General features: G+C 50.2%; 1 protein-coding gene across 5 annotated transcripts in view; it reads left to right on the top strand.

The window, feature by feature from the left end:
• Positions 1 to 21,710, top strand: part of FMN1 (formin 1) — a 367,097-nt gene that overhangs the window by 115,873 nt on the left and 229,514 nt on the right. For 4 of the 5 annotated variants that reach the window (XM_075330787.1, XM_075330789.1, XM_075330790.1 and 1 more), the window contains exons 3-4: positions 12,287 to 12,402; positions 19,618 to 19,735. In XM_075330787.1, the coding sequence (XP_075186902.1) occupies positions 12,287 to 12,402; positions 19,618 to 19,735 (234 nt within the window). Of the gene's footprint in view, positions 1 to 12,286; positions 12,403 to 16,862; positions 18,941 to 19,617; positions 19,736 to 21,710 lie in introns of those variants that run through there. The other variant, XM_075330791.1, reaches the window with a different exon arrangement.

The following is a 21,710-nucleotide window of genomic DNA, read 5'->3' as shown; positions in this document are numbered from 1 at the left end:
TCCCACACCCGGCTGGTGTACCAATGTCCCTTCCTCCGGCACTCTGTACTTTTCCTAGAATTCCGGACAACCTCTTATGGAATGGGGAGGTCCGCTCCCGGTGATGTTCTGGCTAGGAGACGTGTCCGCGAAATCTGACCCTTGGGATCTCAGTGTGTGTGTTTGCGGATACCCTATCCCCACGGTGGGCTGCCGTTTCTCTCTATCTGGGCTAATGCACTGGAACAACGTCTGGAACCTTGCTCTAGGCCTGGTTAATTAGAGAAGGGGCTTGCAACCGTCTTCTAACTAGGGTCCAGGTACCCCGCCTGTGCACGGTTTCTGGGCCGGATCTCCGCTGTCGGTACTGGCGTGCTTCAACTCTGCCCTGGTCCACTCTGGATCTCCCGCGACCGGACTCCCGTATCCTTTCGGACATGGTCCACTGCTTGCCACCTAGCTAGTAGACCAGGGCCACTACCCTGGCTACCCCTCACTAGGCTTAGCCTTGACGCTGCAGTTGGGGTGGGGGGTGGCTAGGCTTTTGTTGCAGATGGTACCTGATGTGGGATGGTGGTGTTGTCGGGTGTATTGTTACTCTGACCACCTGGCGGCGCCAGGGAGTCACTATCACATAAAATCTCAAAATACATTAGTCTGTAACATAAAAAATAAGGAAAAGATCACAATGTATGAAAATTTTTTTTTTTTTTTTTTTTTTTTTTCAAGGCACTGCAGAAATTTGTATTGAGTTTTGATCCAGCAATCTGTCTTTTTGTAAGGGGTCAGGAAGAATTTAAGAATTTTTTTATTTATTTATATTTTTCTTCAACCCCCCCCAAATCAAATCTGGAGCAGTAGGTGTTAGGAATGTGGTGGTAGTGATATAAATGGGAGGAGATGATGACTGTCATGTACACACTAAACACTTTATTGGCAGCCAGTGTTACTGACTAATGTCTTCCTGCAGAAGGTGTCCTTTAACGCACGGTTAAGATTTTAGCCTTTTTATATGTCTAAGCTTTTAGAGTTTAGTATCCATGGTCTTAATGTCAAACTAGATGCCACATTATTTGTTGGCCTCTTTCCTATACGGTAGAGAGGAGCAGATCTTTTGAAATTCAAAATTGTTACTGATTTTACATTGGGACCCAGGACATTGTTGTTACTCTTTTTTTTAAATGATCAATTATACCAAACATTGTGTGGATTAGTCAGTTTTATATAGTTTGTACATGTGGTGGGTAACACTATTGTGTGAATTACATTAGCATTTAAGTGTTAAGCTAGGACTCCGCCAACCCCCCTCCCCCATCCGTTCACTCATGTTTTGCTAAACGTCCCGTGGGGGCGGGGGGATTCAGATTTTACGAATACACCACATTTATATATTCTCCATCCTGCAGTGCTGCCTCCACCAGCATTCACAAATCCTAGATACACTTTGCACCACACCTGACAGGCACACCAGTGGGCTGCTTAAGCAGGGATAGGGCCGTCACCTAGGGGTCAGACAGGGAGGTATCAAGTTAGTTCAGTGGTAGCCCTCGAGCCGAGAGGAGCTCTGAGGAAGCTGGGAGTTGGAGTTCCCAGGGGAGAAGTAAACTAGGTCACAGACGGTAGTCTGGACCTAGAGGAGTCGGACCCCCGGTCGCAGGGGATTGAGGCTAGGTGCCTGGGACGAGTCAAGGACTGTCAGCAGCCTGGTCCAATCACCAGTCCAGGACCGAAGGAACGACTGGGTACACAGACCCTAGGTTGGGGAGAAGCTTCAGGCGACCCGGTAATTAACCTGCGGAGGACAGGGCCTTTATGGACTGTTCCCCACCAGCTCAGAGATGGGGGGCACTAGCGCAACGAGGGGGATAGGGCTTTCCTAGCAAGCAGCCCACTGAAATCCTAAGCGTGAGCCCCTGAGAGCAGGCTCCTCCACTTAGCCACAGTGGGAAACAGGGCATCGGACAGCACCAAGCTATTGGGCCACAACGGACAATCTAAAACTTAGTGCCAGGAGGCAGGTTATGGACCACCGGCAGTGCTGCAGGGGACGGGACCCGGACGAGCTCCCCTCAAGAGGCCCCGGCGTCCAGAGACTTGGTTTACCCTGTTGCCAGCGTCTGCTTCATTGCTGAGTATCCGACTGACCCCCTGCACTGCGTCCCCGCATCACCCACGAGTCCCGGAGCCTACCCCTACCCGTAGAGGGCAACGTCACCTAGCTTCCCCACTCAATCATCCCGGGTACTCCCAATTACCGTACACCACAGATGGCGTCACGAACTATATCAAATCCCCTGTAAATGCTCCCTTTCCATTTGAGTGTGGCCCCTAAGCCCCCGGGTCCAGAGACCCTCGAGCCACGAACTATCACCACCCCCGGATCCGAGCGGTTCGATCCGCTGCTGGGGCGGCACATTATACATGTTTATTTCCTTTGTGTGTACTGGAACACCACCAAAAAAAGAAAAAAGAAAAAAAGAGGCAAAGTGGACATTCACACAACCCTAAAAATAGTCCTGACAAAATTGTTGTCCCTCTCAACTTAATATTTGGTTGCACTCCCTTTGGAATAATTAACTGCAATTGCTTCCTATAACCATCCACAAGCTACACTTCTCACCTGGAATTTTAGACTCTTCTGTTGCAAACTGCTCCAGTTCTCTCCTATTTTGAAGGCTCCTTCTCCCAACAGCAATTTTAAGATCTCTCCTCATGTGTTCAGTAGGATTTAGATCCAGACTCTCCAGCACTTAAGCCATCCATTTCTGAGTGCTTCTTAATGTACTGTATATTCCACTGTCTGCCCTCATCCCCGTCCTGTCTTCGGCTGCTCACAGGGTCACTAAAGGGGGCTTTACACGCAACGACATCGCTAACGAGATGTCGTTGGGGGTCATGGAATTCGTGACACATCCGGCCTCGTTAGCGACGTTTTTGCGTGTAACACCTACAAACGACCGTTAACTATCAAAATTACTCACCTGATCGTTGACACGTCGTTCTAATCCCAAATATCGTTGCTGTTGCAGGACGCAGGTTGTTGGTCGTTCCTGAGGCAGCATACATCGCTACGTGTGACACCGCAGGAACGACTAACACTGTACCTGCGGCCGCCGGCAATTAGGAAAGAAGGAGTTGGGCGGGATGTTACGGTCACTCATCTCCGTCCCTCCGCTTCTATTGGGCGGCCGCTTAGTGACGCCGCATGAACTGCCCCCTTAGAAAGGAGGCGGTTCGCCGGCCACAGCGACATCGCTAGGAAGGTAGGTTCGTGTGATGGGTGTTAACAACAATGTTTTGCGCCACGGGCAGCGATGTCACAGGCAAAAATGACATCGCTAGCGATGTCGCTGCGTGTAAAGCAGCCTAAAGTCGCTTGAAGTTTTATATTAAAGTTTTTGGTTTTTGTTTTTTTTTGGGGGGGGGGGTAGACAGACTTCCTTTAACATAACATAATACCTATCAGGGTCTTTCCCCCTTTACTAATGTGTGTGAGAAAACCTCAGTAGGCAGTCATTGCTTTTATTTTTTTCCTTTCAACAATTAGCAATGTGCACTGGGCTGTTAAAGGGAACCTGTCACCAGGATTTTCCCATATGAGCTGCGTCCAGCACCAATGAGCTCTTATATACAGTATTCTAGGATGTTGTATATAAGAGCCCAGGCTGCTTTTGTATAACGTAAAACTCACTTTTCTAATACACACCTATGGGATGGTCCGGTCTGATGGGTGTCACTGCTCTCGGTCTAGTTCCTATTCTCTTCTTGCGATTGCCGTCCTTCTACCCAGGCCCGTGTGCATGGCGCGTCCTGCGTCATTCTTACAGAGGCCACCATTGCCCTCCAGAGCATGTGCACCTTGATCTGCCATGCTGAGGGCAAAGTACTGTAATGTGCAAGCACAGGGAAAGGTCAAAGACCGCCCGTGCATGCGCATTACAGTACTTTGATCTGTCCAGCTGAGGGCAGATCAAAGTGTGCATGCGCTGGAGCACAATGGCGGCCTCTGTGTGAATGACTCAGGATGCGTCATGCACACGGGGATGGGGAGAAGGACTGCTATCGCACAAGATGGAGGAGCTGCCAGATCAAGAACAGCGACATTCATCGAACTGGACCGCCCCCTAGGTGAGTATTATAAAGGTTTTATTTACGTTGTACAGAGCGGCCTGGGCTCTTTGCTCTTTGCAGTAATCCCAATGATGGTCTGATGAATCTTCAGCTGATTGACAAGGGTGTCAGAAAATACCTTTTTAATATATGCTACTGTGCAAATGTTTTAGGCCCGCTAAGGGAAAAATGCAGCAGAGACAGCCTTAAAACTGGGGGTGTGCCGCCCCCGTGCCAGCAGCCGGCGCTGCTCGAGTCCGGACCTTCAGGGGTGGTGGCTCGAGAGTCTCCAGAGCCGGGGGTCTTGCGGACATGCCGAATAAAAAGGGGGATGAGGCCGTATATGTATGGGCTGGGCTGTATTAAGTTTGTGACTCCACCCTCGGTGTGTGGTGAGGTGGGACACCACTGCTGCTGTCGCGGGCGGGGAGGAGGGTGTCAGCGCACCGCGCTCACCCCTTCTGCTCGGGTCCGGCAGCTGCTCAGTGGTGGCTCGAGCTGTGGGCCGGATCCCGGGGTTTCTCGAGCGACACTCCTCGCCCGTGAGTGAAAGGGAGGATTTTGTGGTTGGGTGTGGGGATTGTTATAGTTCGTGACGCCACCCACGGTTGTGGTGATTTTAACCACCGCTGCTCTATACGAGGCTCCCGGGGATGGTGATGCGGAGCAGCCAGGTGTTGTGTTGCCCCTCCGTGGGTAGGGGTTGGTGATCCCGGGGCTCGGTGGAGGTTTGTGAGGTGCGGGACCTGGTGGGCGCAGGGACGCGGGGGGCAGCGCTGTGCCTTGCGGCACTGTGGTACTCACTCAGCCTGAGACGTAGACACAGTTTGTACGGTAAACCAAACTGCTGGTAGGACGGTCCCACAGACGGCTGCACCTGCACTCCCGGTAGGTGACGGTGATGTCCCTCTTCCTTGCACCTATGTTTGACTTGTGGTAGCGGTGGATTCCCTCCGGTTACCCGCTCCCCGACTGCAATCTGGGCCGGAGGAGCTGTACACTTTGCCCTCAGGCGCTGGCCCTGAGAAACTGGTGCCTTGGCGGTGGCGGTGTCTCTCCGTTTCAGGTTGGGCTGTTGCCTTCAATCGGGACTTGGTTGTTGGGGGATCTGCGTCCCCGTCACTGACGGATTCGGCAAATTTGGCGACTCCTAGCCTTGCCGGGGTCCGAGAGGCCCCTGCCCTGGTGCTGACTGTCCTTCGGAACACTGCTCCAGACCACCGGGCACCCAGCCAGCGGGGTCCTTCCAGGAACTTCCAAACGGTCCCCCTCCAGACAGTCACCGCCGTCGCTGACCTTGCTGATCTGGCCCTTCACCAAGCTGGACCCTTCAGGCTTTCCTTCTTTACTCTCACTTCACTGGTCTTCCTCCTTTACTACTTTCTTACTTTCACTTCTTGTTTACTCTCTCTCTTAGCTCCTCACTCCTGCTCCTCCCTGAGCTGACTCCTCGCTAGCCCTCAGCTAGACTTCAACTGCCTGATTTTCCCGCCTCCAGAGTTGTGAGCTCCTCGGTGGGCGGAGCCAACCGCCTGGCCCACCCCCTGGTGTGCATCATCAAACTCCTGGAGGAAGGCAACAAGGATTTCTGGTTAGCATTGATGTGCCTACCTGGAGTGTGGGGTGTGGTGGTGTTGTGACCAGTGTCCCCTGGCTTGCCCAGGGCGACACACTGCTTTTGTGGGGTACCTGGGGGAGATGTTGTGCAGTAAGTTGTTAACCCCTCCGTGGGCAGGGATGGTGGCCCCGGGACCCAATGGCTCTAATGCCGGGGGGAATGACTACTGCAGGGGTGTTGATGTACTCGCTTTCAGTAAAACACGAGTCTCTGGTAAACAAAGGTGGTGGTGGCCGGTGCCACGGCCGGCTGCGTTCGGGATCTTCCACCCAGCTGGTGGTTTCTATCCTTTTCCTGCACTGTTTTCGTAGAAAAGACTTACCAGTATGAAACGTAGGTGTCCGCTTCCGGCTGGATATGGCTTAAGGAGCCGTGCTCGCAGACGCTGGCCCGTGGGATCTATAGGCCTTGGCGGTGACCTCTTAACCCGAATCTGTGGGCTGTTGTCTTCTATGAGGGACTTTGGGTAGGACAGAACCACTAGTCCTGGCCTCAATTGGTTATCAAGCTCCAGTCTATTCTGGCCTCTGGCTTCAGGGTCCGAGTACCCCCTTTGTGCTACGGTTTCCGGGTCTGTTCCGGAAACCGTAGCACAATGTTTTGCACAGTCCATGGTGAAGGTGTATGTGTGCGCGCGCCTTCCGTGTGACATCCGTATAGCTGGTATACTTGCCTGTCTCCAACGCTGCTGTTACTTCCGGATCTGAGGTCAATGCAGTGAATGTGTCGCGGGCGGAGGAGGGGACGCTGCCCTCACCCACTGCTCGGGTCCGGCTGCTGCTGCTGCTCGGTGGTGGCTCGAGTGGTGGGTCGGATCCCGGGGACTCGAGCGGCGTTCCTCGCCCGTGAGTGAAAGGGGGTGGTTTGGGTTAGGGTTATTGTCCGTGATGCCACCCACGGTTGTGGTGAGGTTGTGACACCACCGCTGCTCTGGACGGGGTTCCTGGGAGCGATGACAGGGAGCAGCTTGGATGTTGGTTCTCCCCTCCGTGGGTAGGGGGGTTGGTTGTCCCGGGGCCCGGTGAGGGGGTAGGGATGGATGGCAGGCGGGTTACGGGGCCTGGTGAGGTGCAGGGTCGCGGGGGCAGCGCTGTGCCGCACGGCACGGTGGTACTCACTCAGCCAGTAATTCACACTCTCTGGTCAAACAAACAGCTGGATGGACGGGTCCCACAGACTGCTACGGTTGTTCTCCCGGTAGGTTGATGGTGACTGCCTTTCCCTGCACCTGTGTTGTGTTTACGGTTCCAATGGCTTCCCACCGGTAACCCGCTCCCCAGCTTGGATGGATGCTGCAGGAGCCCCTTTTGCCCGCAGGCTCTGGCCCTGGGAACTGTAGCTTTGGCGGTGACTGTTTCCCTTTACGGTGTGAGTTGTTACCTTCAATCGGGTCTTGACTGCTGGGAAACCCCGGAGGTTCCCTTCGCTAACGGATTTGACCAGTTTTACGGCGACTCCTAGCCTGGTCGGTGTCCGTAAGCCCTGCCAGATGGTGCTGGCCTCTCTTTGCTCTCCGATCCGGTACCGTCGGGCCACCGCCTGTCCACGGTCCTTACGGTTCGCTCCAATCAGCCTCTCCTGCAGACGGTCACCACAGTCTGCCAACCTTGCTGTTACGTTCGGGCCACACACCCGGACGCCTAAAGTCTCCTCTCCTACCACTTCCCTCTTCAAAACTCCAAACTAATCTCCTTTCCTTTTCCCGCCTCCAGGACTGTGAACTCCTCGGTGGGCGGGACCAAGCGCCTGGCCCACCCCCTGGTGTGGACATCAGCCTCTGGAGGGAGGCAACAAGGATTTGTGTTGGACTTCGGTGTGCCTAGCCGGGGTGTGGGGTGTGTTGGTGTAATTCCTGTGACGACCTGGCTTGTCCAGGGCGCCACATATGCATTCGGCATAATGAGTGGGCCTAGAAGCAACCGCAGCGCTGGAGACCAATATCAAACTTCTTTTTTTTTGTCACCTGTGTTTTCTCCGGTATGTATCACACTGATCACATCAGTGTGCAGTCCATGTAACATCCGTGCTGCAGGCAGAAAACTGATGTCACCATGTGGTGCACATGTACGGGCTTGTGCAACACACGGTCAGTGTGACCAAGCCCATTAATTTTAATGAGTCTTCCAGAGTCCATATATCCAGTAAATATAAAAATGGACATCACACATATTGGAGAACTGATGTATGAAGGAGGCGTTAGGCCGGTGTCACACTTGCGATTGCCTTGCGGTGCATCACCCGTCACTGACTCACTCTCTCTCTCCTCACAGGAGCATCTCTGCTGCTTAGAGATACGTGTGTAGCGCCCCCACAGGGCAGGTGTTTTAACCTACTCGTTGCCGGGCCGGGGGTGCAGATCCTTTGCATTGTCACGGGGTGGCCTGGCTCGGTTCCATTACCCCGAGGCGTGCAGGACGGGAAGGAAAGTCTTTAGATGATCATGACTCCATGTGCTGTATGCAGCCAGGTAACAGCCGCCGCTGCTGTTGCTGGCCTCTCGGGCGTATGTCTCTGCAGCTAGGGTATATTTGCTTCCCGCATGTGAAGCTGGGCTCCAGGGATGGGATGACTGTGGAACGGAGTGTTATGTTGGGCGTGCAGGGCCGAGGGCGACGACAAGTGGACAACACAGGTTGGAATCTCCTTTTACCGTTTACTGGTATCCAGTGAAGTCCAGGAGTTGGTGGCCCGGTCAGCCTGGAAGCAGCAGGGGGATTTCTCTCTGCCTGGTAGTTGTAAGCCTTCTTTTATGTGCAGGTGTAGGTCGTTGTGGCCTGAAGCTGCACAGCGTCCCTCTTTCTAAGTGTGTTAAGTCTTCCGTCTGACGGGTAGCAGGAGCCGGTGCTGGAGCCCACTCTATAGCAGTGACCCTGGGCTCTTTCTTGCCACTTAGCCTCCGGATTTTGGTTGGGCCAGAGGAGGTGAACTCTTCTGCCCTCTGGCATTACTACTGGACCATTAGCACCCACTAACCTGGGACGCCGGTGTCCCGCTCGGTCCTGGAGAGCTGGGCAGCAGCTCTGACAGCGACAATTCTCTTTGCTGTGTACTACTGTTCTGAGGTCTGGCTTCCTGTTGCTGCCTAAGTGTGTTCAGAGGGGCTCCCTTCAACACAGGTTATGATCTCCCCCTACTGGTCTGGAGAAGGAAGTGATGTTGGATGTTGGTGAATCTGGCAGAGATTTCCCCACTGTTTCCAAGCATGGCATTGCTCCCAGTGATAACAACAATGCCACTGTGGCTCCCAAGACCACTGGGGTGCCACACATGCAACTGACCCACTCCTGTGAGGAGAGAGTGAGTCCGTGATGGGTGATTCACTGTGAGCCAATTGTAAGTGTGACACCGGCCTCAAAGGGATTCTGTTACCAGATTTCTGTTGCCCTGGCTTAGACCAGCATGATGGAGAAGCAGAGGCTGATTTCAACAATGTATGTTTGTGTTGATGAATCTGTATTTTATCTGCAGTAACTGTTCTCTGAATGCTGAGCTCTGTATAACCCCCGCCCACACCACTGATCGGCCGCTTTCTGTGTACACTGTGTGCACTACGCTGCTCTAGATTAGGTGTCAAAAACCTGGTAACAGATTCCCTGTAATAGTTTGCATTTTGTTAATTGTTACAAATAAAGTAAATAGAAATCTAAATCAAATTACTATTTGGTGTGACCACTTTTACCTTCAAAACCATATCAAAGCATAAATTCTTCTAGGTATGTCGCGGGCGGAGGAGGGGACGCCGTGCTCTCCGTCCGCTCGGGTCCGGCTGGCACCGCGGCTGCTGCGGCCTGCCGCTGCTTGGTGGCTCGAGCGATGGGCTGGATCCCGGGGACTCGAGCGGCGCTCCTCGCCCGTGAGTGAAAGGGGATTGGATTTGGGGATTGTTTATTGTCCGTGACTCCACCCACGGTTGTTGTGATTGTGTGGACACCACCGCTGCTCCGTATGGGGATCCCGGGAGCGGTGACAGGGAGCAGCAAAGTTGTTGGTTCTCCCCTCCGTGGGTAGGGGGTAGTTGTCCCGGGGCCCAATGATGAGGTGGGTGATGCAGGGCTTGATGGGGTGCAGGGACGCGGGGGCAGCGCTGTGCCTCACGGCACTGTGGTACTCACTCAGCCTGAGACGATGACACAGTTCTCGGTAAAACACACGGCTGGAAAAACTGTTCCCACGGACGGCTGCACTTGCTTTTCCCCAATAGTTGACGGTGACGGTCCCTTTTCCTGCACCTAAGATGATGATGGTTTCGATGGGTTCCCACCGGTAACCCGCTCCCCGGCTTGGATTTGGGCCGGAGGAGCCCTACTTTGCCCGCAGGCGCTGGCCCAGAGAAACTGGTGACCTGGCGGTGTCTCTCTCCAACGGTTGGACTGTTGCCTTCAATCGGGACTTGGTTGTTGGGAGACCCAGAGGTCCCCTTCACTAACGGATTTGGCAAATTCACGGCGACTCCTAGCCTTGCCGGGATCCGAAAGGCCCCTGCCACTGGTGCTGACTGCTCTTCGTATACCGCTCCGGAACCGCCGGGCCACCACCCGTCCGCGGTCCTTCTGGCAACCTCAAAGCAGCCTCTCCTGCAGACTATCACCGCCGTCTGCTGACCTTGCGGTCTCAGTCCGGGGCACACACCCGGACCAGCTTCAGGCTTTACAAACTGTCACTTTTTCTGTCACTCTTACTCTTCTCACTAGCTCCTCTACCACTTCCTTCTCCTTCACTCCCCTAGCTTCCACTTCTCACTGTTCTGCCTGGTTTTTCCTGCCTCCAGGGCTGTGAACTCCTCGGTGGGCAGAGCCAACCGCCTGGCCCACCCCCTGGTGTGGACATCAGCCCCTGGAGGAAGGCAACAAGGATTTTTGGTTAGCCTTGGTGTTCCTATCTGGGGTGTAGGGTGTGGTGGTGTTATGACCTGTGACCCCTGGCTTGCCCAGGGCGTCACAGGTACACTTGCACTTGAACACTGCTTTTTGAAGGAACTCTGCAAGGAGGATGTTCCAAACATCGTGGAGAACTAACGGATTCTCTGTGGATGTGGCTTGTATAAATCATTCTCTCTAAAGGCCGCTTTACACGCAGCGACATCGCTAACGAGATATGGCTGGGGTCCTGGAATTCGTGATGCACATCCGGCCTCGTTGATGACGTTGCTGCGTGTAACACCTAGGAGCGACCGCTAACTATCAAATATACTCACCTAATCGGTGATCGTTGACACGTCGTTCCTTTCCCAAATATCGTTGCTGGTGCTGGACGCAGGTTGTTCGTCGTTCCTGAGGCAGCACACATCGCTACGTGTGACACCCCGGGAACGACTAACAGCGTTCCTGCGTCCTCCGGCAATGAGGTAGGTGTGTCGTTAATGCGGCTGGTCTCCGCCCCTCCGATCTATTGGCGGGCCGCTGTGTGATGTCGCTGTGACGGCGCTTGAACATCCCCCTTAAAACAGAGGTTTTTCGCCGCCCACAGCGACGTCGCTACGAAGGTAAGTATGTGTGATGCATTCCGGTGATATTGTTCGCCGCGGGTAGTGATTTGCCCATGACTCACGAATGACGGGGGAGGGTGCTTTCACTAGCGATGTTGCTGTGTGTAAAGCAGCCTTAAGTGTAATGACTCAAAATCAGGGCTCTGTGAAGGCGATCTACTCTTTCTGGATTTGATACTTACTCTGAAGATAGTTCTTAGAGGGGTTGTCCACTACTTGGCCAACCCCTCCTCATTTCCCATGTTTGGCCATTTTTTTAAACCTAATAAACAAACTCCATACAAGCTTTGCATGCCAGTACTGTGCCCGTGCTCCCGCGGCTCACGTGAGGTTGTGATGACACAAGAGCCCCACGCCCAATCACTGCCAGCTTTTTTTTTTCTCCATTATTATTATTATTATTATTATTATTATTATTATTGTTTATTTATAGAGCACCATTGATTCCATGGTGCTGTACATGAGGGGGTTACATACAGAATACATGTACACGTTACAATAGACAGACTAGCACAGGGGGAAGAGGGCCCTGCCCTTGCGGGCTTACATCCTAAAGGATTTTGGGGAGGAGACAGTAGGTGGGGTGTAGGTGGGGTGTAGGTAGGTCCATGCTTTTGGATGTATGAGTAATCAACAGGAAGTGAGACCTGCGGCTGCCGCTCGCTTACTGTTGATTACTCATAAGTCCAAAGGTGGGCAGAGAAAAGCCGGCGGTGATTGGCTGCAGAGCTAGCGTGATGTCACAACCTCACAAGAGTCCCAGGAACACGAGCGTCGGCACCACTGGAACAGTGCTGGTACAGAAGGGGAGCTTTGGCCCCATTAAAATAAACTTAAAGCCCAACATGGGGAATGAGAAGGGGTTGACCTAGTAAAGGAGAGTCCCTTTTTAATGATATTAACTGTATATTTTGAGCCATTTTCCTGCAGTTGAATACATTTAAAGCCAATCAGACTCTTCAATTTCTGAAAAATATTCTTACTTTGCAGCATTTTTTTTTCCACACCTCCCAAAAATGTTTGCACAATACTATACGTTTTTTTTTTTAACTTTATTACAATTTTATTAAACTACTGTTTTCTATTTTGTGCAGGAAGTGGTGGTATATTGAGAGGGGTCGCCAAATCAATAGCAGATTTTCAGGCTGAAGCTTCCGATCAGCAAGTAAGACCGGATCGTAATGTTCTCCATCTGACACTCGACATACATGTAAGTATAAATGGGAAAGGCAGGTTTAAGGAAACATTCTTTTCCACCAAAAAGTTTATTAATTTTTAACCCTCCTTGATATAAGATCACATTATCAGACAGAACCAAGGGTTCACTATAAAACTTAACAGGGGAATCACAATCGGATGCATTTAGAATTTTTCAAATCCAGGGCTGTACACAGAAAGGTTGGGGCTTTCTCATTTTACGGCAGCAAAGCTAGAAATAATGCTATGTAATAAGGGGCTGGTGTTAGCTAATATATATATATAAAGGTGTGTGTGTGTGTCCGCTAAAGGAATCCGCACCGTTGCATTTACAATCACGAAATTTTGCACTGACTTCTCATGTGACCCAGGGAACGTCATAAACTATGTTTGGGCGGGAAAATTTAACCCCGGCTTTACACTTACACTCCAAAAATCCTGCCTCTCAAACTGAATGGAGGTGGGAGCTACAGGCTATAAATAGCAACTGTCAGTGGTTGCTATAGGAACAAAATAAACTGATAGTATAAGAAGCTTATGTGTGAGGTAATATGATGTTTGTGGGGAGACGGATAGAGAGACAGAAAAAGACAGACAGAGACACAGACCGGCCAAAGGGACAGACAGCGACACACAGACAGAGACTGGGAGGTAGACAATTACTATACCGGGCAACGCCGGGTACTACAGCTAGTACATAATAAAAGTGTAAACTATGTAATTAAGGATGACTCTATATATCACAAGAAGTGCACTATATACTAGGGTACTGTGCTATACAGTCTACACATTTGGGTACATTCCTGTATATGTCGCGGGCGGGGAGGAGGGTGTCAGCACACCGCGCTCACCCCTTCTGCTCGGGTCCGGCAGCTGCTCAGTGGTGGCTCGAGCTGTGGGCCGGATCCCGGGGTTTCTCGAGCGACACTCCTCGCCCGTGAGTGAAAGGGGTTTGTTGGGTGTGGGGATTGTTATAGTTCGTGACGCCACCCACGGTTGTGGTGATTGCACCACCGCTGCTCTGGACGGGGATCCCGGGGATGGTGAAGGGGAGCAGCCAGGTGTTGTGTTGCCCCTCCGTGGGTAGGGGTTGGTGATCCCGGGGCCCGGTGATGGTTGTGAGGTGCGGGGCCTGGTGGGCGCAGGGACGCGGGGGCAGCGCTGTGCCTTGCGGCACTGTAGTACTCACTCAGCCTGAGACACGGACACAGTTTGTACAGTAAACCAAACTGCTGGTAGGACGGTCCCACAGACGGCTGCACCTGCACTCCCGGTAGGTGACGGTGATGTCCCTCTTCCTTGCACCTGTGTTTGACTGATGGTAGCGGTGGATTCCCTCCGGTTACCCGCTCCCCGACTGCAATCTGGGCCGGAGGAGCTCTACACTTTGCCCGCAGGCGCTGGCCCTGAGAAACTGATGCCTTGGCGGTGGCGGTGTCTCTCTGCTCCAGGTTGGGCTGTTGCCTTCAATCGGGACTTGGTTGTTGGGGGGTCTACGTCCCCTTCACTGACGGATTCGGCAAATTTGGCGACTCCTAGCCTTGCCGGGGTCCGAGAGGCCCCTGCCCTGGTGCTGACTGTCCTTCGGAACACTGCTCCAGACCACCGGGCACACAGCCAACGGGGTCCTTCCAGGAACTTCCAAACGGTCCCCCCTCCAAACAGTCACCGCCGTCGCTGACCTTGCTGTTCTGGCCCTACACTTAGCTGGACTCTTCAGGCTTTTCTCTCCCTCTGTCACCACTCTTGCTTTCCTCCTTTCTCCTTTTCTTCCCTTACTTTCACTTGCTGTTTACTTTAGCCCTGCCTGGGCTGAACTTGTTGTTTACTCAAGCTCGTCCCTGAGCTGACTGCCTGGTTTCTCCCGCCTCCAGAACTGTGATCTCCTTGGTGGGCGGAGCCAACTGCCTGGCCCACCCCCTGGTGTGAATCATCAGCCTCTGGAGGAAGGCAACAAGGATTTCTGGTTAGCTGTGATGTGCCTACCTGGAGTGTGGGGTGTGGTGGTGTTGTGACCTGTGACCCCTGGCTTGCCCAGGGCGACACATATACGTTTCCAGTGTCTGTGTGCTGCTGTTATTTTTTTTTTTTCAGACCGCACACAGACCAATTTATGTTTTAATCTGTTCCTAAGTACAGATACAGAATATATATTTCCAGCCAGTGACCGCCAACGTCTTGTTTGAAGTCAATTTGTGCTTCTTCATATGGTCAGACTTTCATGCCGACATCTTTCAGCCATGACTTATAATGATCCCCATCCTGGGCCCCTTCCAATAATATTATTCCCTCTTCTTCTCCAACACATTTTTACACCCCATATCCCTCCCCCTGCAAAATGAGTCTACTTACTTTCATCTGCTCTAGCAACGTGCAGCATCCTCTTCTGTAGCTGGCACAGGAGCCGGTATCTGAGTTCGGTGTGCCCACAATGGTGCATGAAGTTATTGCAATGCGCAGCTTGTGATGGGCATGCTGTCCTCTGATTGGCCAGCAGTATATATTGCAGTGCAGGGAGCTGGTGGGTCTCAGGCTTGCAATACATTTCAGCTGAGTGTGCGTCCTCATCCAGCTGAAATGGGCGCTAGTGTCAGTGCAGTGGGCCTCCTCCACCTCTGCGGCCTGGTGCAACAGCACCGACAATATGTCTGCCCCTAATTTATTGTTTCCCAAATGTATTATGGGAAGAGATGGGCGAATCCTCAGATATTTGGGACAGGTGGGTCCAACCAGATTTAAAAAGCCAAAAAAACAACCCAGTTTGGGACTGGAATTAATCCCGAATATCTGCCCAGACGCTGATTCCCCATATCAGTCAATGGGGACACAAATATTGCTCTTTAAAATGGTGGTAGAAAGGGCTAAGGGTATTAGCGCAGCATAGGCATACTTGGTCTCCCGTATGGCTGTTACACGACCTTCGGGGCCGCTCATAACCCTTATACATATTCACTGCTTCCCCCGCCCTCTGGTAGTCCTGGTGTTTGATTGCAGTCAGACTGCGCTCCCACTTTGTGTGACGTGTGAATACTTGGAATCACACATTCTGTCTGAGTCTATATATTGGCGTAAAAATAAATAAAAAAAGCTGTCGTAGGGTGAGGGTACCCCCCATATTATGATACCCAACACAAATAAAGCATACAGCTAAAGGCTGCAGCCCCCAGCCATGTGCTTATCTTCGCTATGTATCAAAATAAGGGTATGGTTCCAATAGCTTCTGGTGCGAGAGCATTGGAAGCGATATGCTAATGACCCTCTGCTGCGAGCGTCAACTGAGGGTCATGCGACTGATGCGATCTTGCGATTGGGTCACAGCTGTGGTGAAGAGGGTGTTCACTGGTGAGTGCAGTCCGATGTTTTATCGGATTGCACTCGTCAGTGCAAAACGCAAGTGAAACCGTACCCTTAGAGGGACTCTCGGGAAGTGTACCACCCCGCGGGCTCAGCTGCGACCGCAGAGCCGCTCAGACCCGTGCTCGTACTGCGGGTTGTGCCGAGCCTCTCACGGACCCTGGGGTCACGTCGCTCTGTAAGGGAGTTGGCGCTACACGCGGGGATTTGGGTGTTTGATTTGGACTGACAGTTCGTGACGCCACCCACGGGTTGTGGTGATTATGGATACCACTGCTGCGGTGAAGGTATGGGGAGCGGTTTAATGGCGCAGCTAGGTGTTGACCCCTCCTTCACTGTCAAAACTACTCTGCTTCTACTTGAACTTGACTTACGTTCCCGCCTGCAGGCCTGTGAACTCCTTGGTGGGTGGAGCCAACCACCTGGTCCCGCCTCCCTGGTGTGGACATCAAATCTGGAGGGTGGTGTCAAGGGTTTTGGTTTGGCTGGTGTTGCCTCACCAGGAGAGTGTGTGTGTGTGTGTGTGTGTGTGTCTACCTGTGACGACCTGCATAGTCCAGGGCGTCTGTCAGTTTACGCTGTGGAGAAAAGAACCATGCTGGACATCGAATTTCTATAAATCCCATCCATTTTGCTTCCACTGTACAACGCAGTATTTTGGAAACAACAAAAACATGCTGAATCCATAACGTAAACCCTGTGTGCACCCATCCTAAATGTCGTATTGTCTGTAGATGTCCCCTCTGGATTGTGATGTGCTGTGGAATATTTTGGCGCTGTAGAAATAAAAATTATTACAACATTATTGGCACTCAGTCATACACGAACACTAAAGTCTATTTCATAGAAAGGCAATTGGTGTAAGCTCCCATGAGAACATGGCTGCAGTCTCCGTGCATGGTCAGAGACTGATCCCTTGCCTGCTGCACAGGATCTGAGCACATAATGCCGGGTCACAGTGTCTAGTCTAGTAAGCACGCCTTTCTTCCGGACTGTCAGGCCCTCCCACCTCATTAAATACCTGTTACCTGAAAGTTGGGAGGTAAAGTAACTTGAAACCGGCCTCCTCTAGGCTGTCTCCAGACTATGACATTTACATTCCGTAGAAAGGCTGCAGCAAGGCGGAAGAAGGAGCTCTCGTCCTGATTCTGCTCACAGGACTTGTATGCTTGTATGCTTGTGATACACAACTTTTTATTTTTGGATCTTTTTTTTTTTTTTTCTCCTTGATGCGTCAGTTGCTTCCTTTTTTCTTTTGTCGTCTTCTTTCGTTTGGCTTCTAATTGGTGACGTGCCGGAGCTGGAGCTGAACAGAGGTCTTTTCATAACTGTCAAGCCGGTCAATGCTGAAACACTGTCATATGTATGCGATTAAGCTGCCAAGCAACTACCGAGATCCCGTTTAAAAAGCAGGAAGCGGAATCTACAGGCTACTACAGTATATCCCGGACGATAACACAGGCCAGTTTTATGTTTTTATCCTCGCTTCTAATTGTTTTTTTTGGTCTTGACTTTATGGAGAACGTTTTGAAGCCCTGTATGACGGACTTGTTTTAATTTTTGGAAATTTTTATAAAACTTTCTTCATATCAAAGAGACTTCTCCTCTTTGATGGAAATGGCTATTTTGAAGATCTGCTGATCCTGTTATATTAGATGTCTTAACCCCTTTTTTTATAAACCAGAAACTCCATGAATATGGAAGGGAAAGGTGGCATTACTAAAGAGACAAATCCTCCAGCAACCCCAACGGCAAATTTACCCAGCAGCTCTTCACCGTCTGTTGTTGCGAAGTTTTCCATTAGGTCGTTTTTTGGAATCACTACAAAGTTGGAAAATCCGAAACCCAAAGATGACAGCGCAGTTCTCAAAGCATTCCGCTCCTTAGGAAACAAAGCAGAAGAGCCATCTAACCAACGGGATGAGGTTGAAGGGGCAAATGGTGAACCCGTAAAGGAAAAAGACGCCGCGATGGATGGTGCAAGGCAGCCGGAGGAGTTAAAAGAACAAATTAAAGATGAACAAATTAGCCAGGATGAGCAATTAGACGGGGATTTAGAAATTACAAGAGAAAGGGATTTACACCATGAGGAGGATTCACAAGTCTTCAGAGGACAAGGTAAAAGTGACGAAGTGGGGAAGGAAAACAAAGAACTTCATCCACAAATAGATAACCTGGGAGGGACAGAAGCCAAGGTTTTACAAGAGCAAGAGGATGAAAAGAAGGGAGTGTACACAAAGCGTCTGAAAGCTTCAGACATTTGTGAGGATGCAGAGTCTGAGATGCATTCTGCATCAGACCCTGCACCAGGTGAAAAGGACGGTGACCAGGATGGTATGCTGGTACATGGTACTCTAGTTCACATCTCAAGTGATTCAGATTCCGACAGCGAAGACTCCAAGCAAGATATCTGCCAGAAAAAAACAAAGACTTCTGTGTCCCCACATTTATCTGATTCTCAGTTATCCATGAACAATGGCCCTAAGCAGAATTCAGAATTGGAAAAGACTGAGGGTACTGTTATCATAGAGGGAGATGGCCAGCCTGAGCTAGACCTGAACAGGCCAGAAAATGCAGGGGCGACTATGGATAAGTGTATTACTAATGAAAATGTAGAGGAAAGTAGTCAAAGTTCTCAAAAGCCTGTCCCGGCTACTAATGGCCTTGGTGAGAAGCCATTCCAACTACCTTCCATTTTTAGTAGCTTTTTGGTGCACAAGAAGGGGACAGCTGCAGATGAAAAAGACACTGTTACGGTGAAACAAGGGGATAGTGACTTGGCTTTCTTAAAACTTTCCCAACCTGTGCAAAAATCCAAACTTCCAAATGGAGCTCCAGTCCGGAAAAAAGAAATGAGGTCACCAGTGGAGGCTAAAACAAGTTCCAAATTCATGGAGCAACTCACCTTGCTGCTCGCCTTTGATACGCCAAAACAGGAAGAGAAGGAGGAGGAAGACCCCCTTCCAGGTGAAACCCCTAATGGTGACCAAGACAACCATGTTGTAGAGGAGAAGCCGGAGTCTGCACTGGAAGCATTTAAGTCTTTCTTTACAGGTGCTTCAAAGAAGACCCTACATCCTGATTCTCTGGATCTGGAGGCCGTGAAACGGAAGCAAAAGACTGACAAGGAATCGTTGAAATCCATCTTTGAAAAAGCCAAATCCATAGACCCTGACCAGACCATGGATAGGACCAGTGTATGTTTGATTTATTTCTCTACCCCCCCCCCCCCCCCTGTATTGTAGAGCTTAAAGGGGTTGTCCGGGACTGAACAAATGATGTTCTGTTCTGTGGATAGATCGGTAGGGCCTGTCATACCCACTGCTCAGCTATCTGTTCCAGATCCAACCAATGTAGTAAAATTCCCATTCATTTGAGCTGATAGATGGGGGTGTTGGGTGCCAGTCTCCCACCCCCTTCCTTTGTCGATGACCAATCTCATGGATAGGCCATTAATTGTTTAGTCCTGGACAATTTTTATATCCTGCCAAGGTTTGGTTTATGTACATATCCATATTATGCATCCATTGGTAAAAACTGTCCTCCATAGGCACATCTCTTAACGTTCCATAACAAAATTAAATCTCCTTTTAGTGTCTATATATTGTGTAGCACTTCACAGTTCAGAGGGTACATGTACGAACCATTCAGTCACTACAGAGCTACGCATTTGTGTCCAACCATTCACATGCATTACATTTTTCATTAAAATTGTTTAACTAAAATGTCATCCTACTTCAGGTATCTATGAAGTCAGTCTGCTTGTATATATAAAAGCTGACAGTCGTGATCTTCTGTAATGCACAATGGAGAAGACTGGGCAATATTTACTAGGGACGTAACAGGTTGTTTTTTTTTTTACCTTCTGTTGCAGCCAGACAATAGCCCATCGGACCCTGAGGATCGAACCCCTGGCAAATTGCAGGCAGTGTGGCCACCTCCGAAACCAAAGGATGAAGAGGAGAAAGTGGGTCTGAAATATACTGAAGCAGGTAGGACAACAATTGGAAGGTTTCACAGCGTTTCTAACTTTTTCTGTAACATTACATCTTTTAAGGGGAAGAAAAACATTAGGCCGGGGCCACACGGGGCACTACTGCGATGATCGCATGACACTCAACTCGCGCTGGCAGCACAGCAGGAGCCGAGTGTCATTGTAGTATCCATGCGACTGAGGTCCTACTGTGTGAGCGGACCTCAGCTGCGGGGGGTGGGCCGGCTCTGAGGAGGGGTGGGCCGGCACGGAGGAGGGGAGGGAGGGATTTATCTGCCTCTCTCTTCCGTAGCCGGCTATTGTGATTCTCGCTCTGCACGAGTGGTACACCGGTGTACCGCGAGGGCAGTGCAATTTTTCTCTCGCCCCATTCACTTGAATGGGTGCGAGAGAAAAGAGTCTCAGCAGTCACAGCATGCTGTGATTTTTTTTTTTTTTTTTCTCGGTCCGATTAGGGCTGAGAAAATAATCGCTCATGTGCGCTGACACACAGGCTAGAATTGGTCCGAGTGGAATGCAATGTTTTTTTTTTTTTTTTTTTTAACTATATTTTTATTCAAATTTTTCAATAACATAACACTGGCATAAGCGAATTCAGCATTGTAAATTCAACATTACATTGTCATATTTGATCATCCCAAATTCCATACCAATTTTTAAAATCAATAACCGTAACATGGCAAGATAAAGCAAAGGAAAGAAGCGACCCCTTAACCCATCATTCTTATCATTCCCCCCATTGAACCCTTGTGAACATGGTAATGACATACAATAAAGAAGTCCCACTCAAATCGGTTATTTCCCCCTCTCCTTTTAGTCAGCTTTCGGCCTTTCCTCCCCCACCTCCAAGCCATCCAATGTATCCTTCAATTTTTCAGTATGATACCAGACTGTGTCTTTTAAAGGTGACATAATCCTGACTATCTCCTCCCGAGTACAATAGGCCAGTATGAATTTCTTCCATTTGTTAAAGTGCTGTCGTATTCTATCCGCCCTCCTTTCGAATGCAATGTTTTATCGCACTCCACTCGCACCGATTTTCTCGCCGTGTGGCTTAGGCCTTAAAGAAAGGCTGCACCTTAACTTCCTTTTAGTGTTCCTGAAGTCATATATACATTTCCCATCCAGGCCTTATATTGGGCATTAAGAAAACCATGTTCTTTCTCGAGTGTTCCCGTAAAGTTGTCTCTCATAATCCTGGTCCATTTGCCATAAACGAGTCAAAACCAAAGGCTGCACCGGCTCTGGTGGGTCCTAACCTATTCATGCATTGTGTTTTATTAGAATCACTGGCTTATGTTGTGGTTTGTTTTTTTTTCCCTTTTTGGTGGGTGCATCTTTTGGGCTGATAAAGAAGCTGGACCCACAGCTTTGTTTCAAAAGTAGTCTCAAAACGTTGTGTGTTTTTTGTTGTTTTTTTTTTTTTTTTTTAATGGACCATAGAGAACAATTGTATATTACTTGTGACTTTTATTTTAGGGGCAAACTGAATAAGATATTCATTCATGTTCATACGTTGTGTTGGAAGGCTAAAATCCGACTCCGAATGGATTTTGGTTTAAATTTAGCCCGAGATTTTACTTGTTTCTTGCAGTGGATGAAATCTGTGCTGAGGTGTAAGATTGGGCATGTAACATATTTACAACCGGCATCATTTTTAGAGGTTGCTGCTGAAATGTGGTTTGTGGGAAAAAAAACATGCATACCACCCACGCACCATGCGCACACATACACGCACCACATGCACACACATGCACGCACCACACACGAGCACACCACACAATTATTAAAGTTATTAATTTATATTTAACACTGAGGACATATAAATATATATATAATCTGCTACTTTGATGGCCTATCCTTAGGATAGGTCATCAATGTCTGATTGGCTGGGTTCTAACACCCTACACCCCCACCGATCAACTGTTGTAAGTGCCAGTGGCAGCAGTTAGCGGCCGGAAATGCTCAGTTGT

Source organism: Anomaloglossus baeobatrachus, chromosome 12, assembly GCF_048569485.1.
Source record: "Anomaloglossus baeobatrachus isolate aAnoBae1 chromosome 12, aAnoBae1.hap1, whole genome shotgun sequence".
NCBI lineage: Eukaryota > Metazoa > Chordata > Amphibia > Anura > Aromobatidae > Anomaloglossus > Anomaloglossus baeobatrachus.
This window is presented reverse-complemented; position numbering and strand designations above follow the sequence as displayed.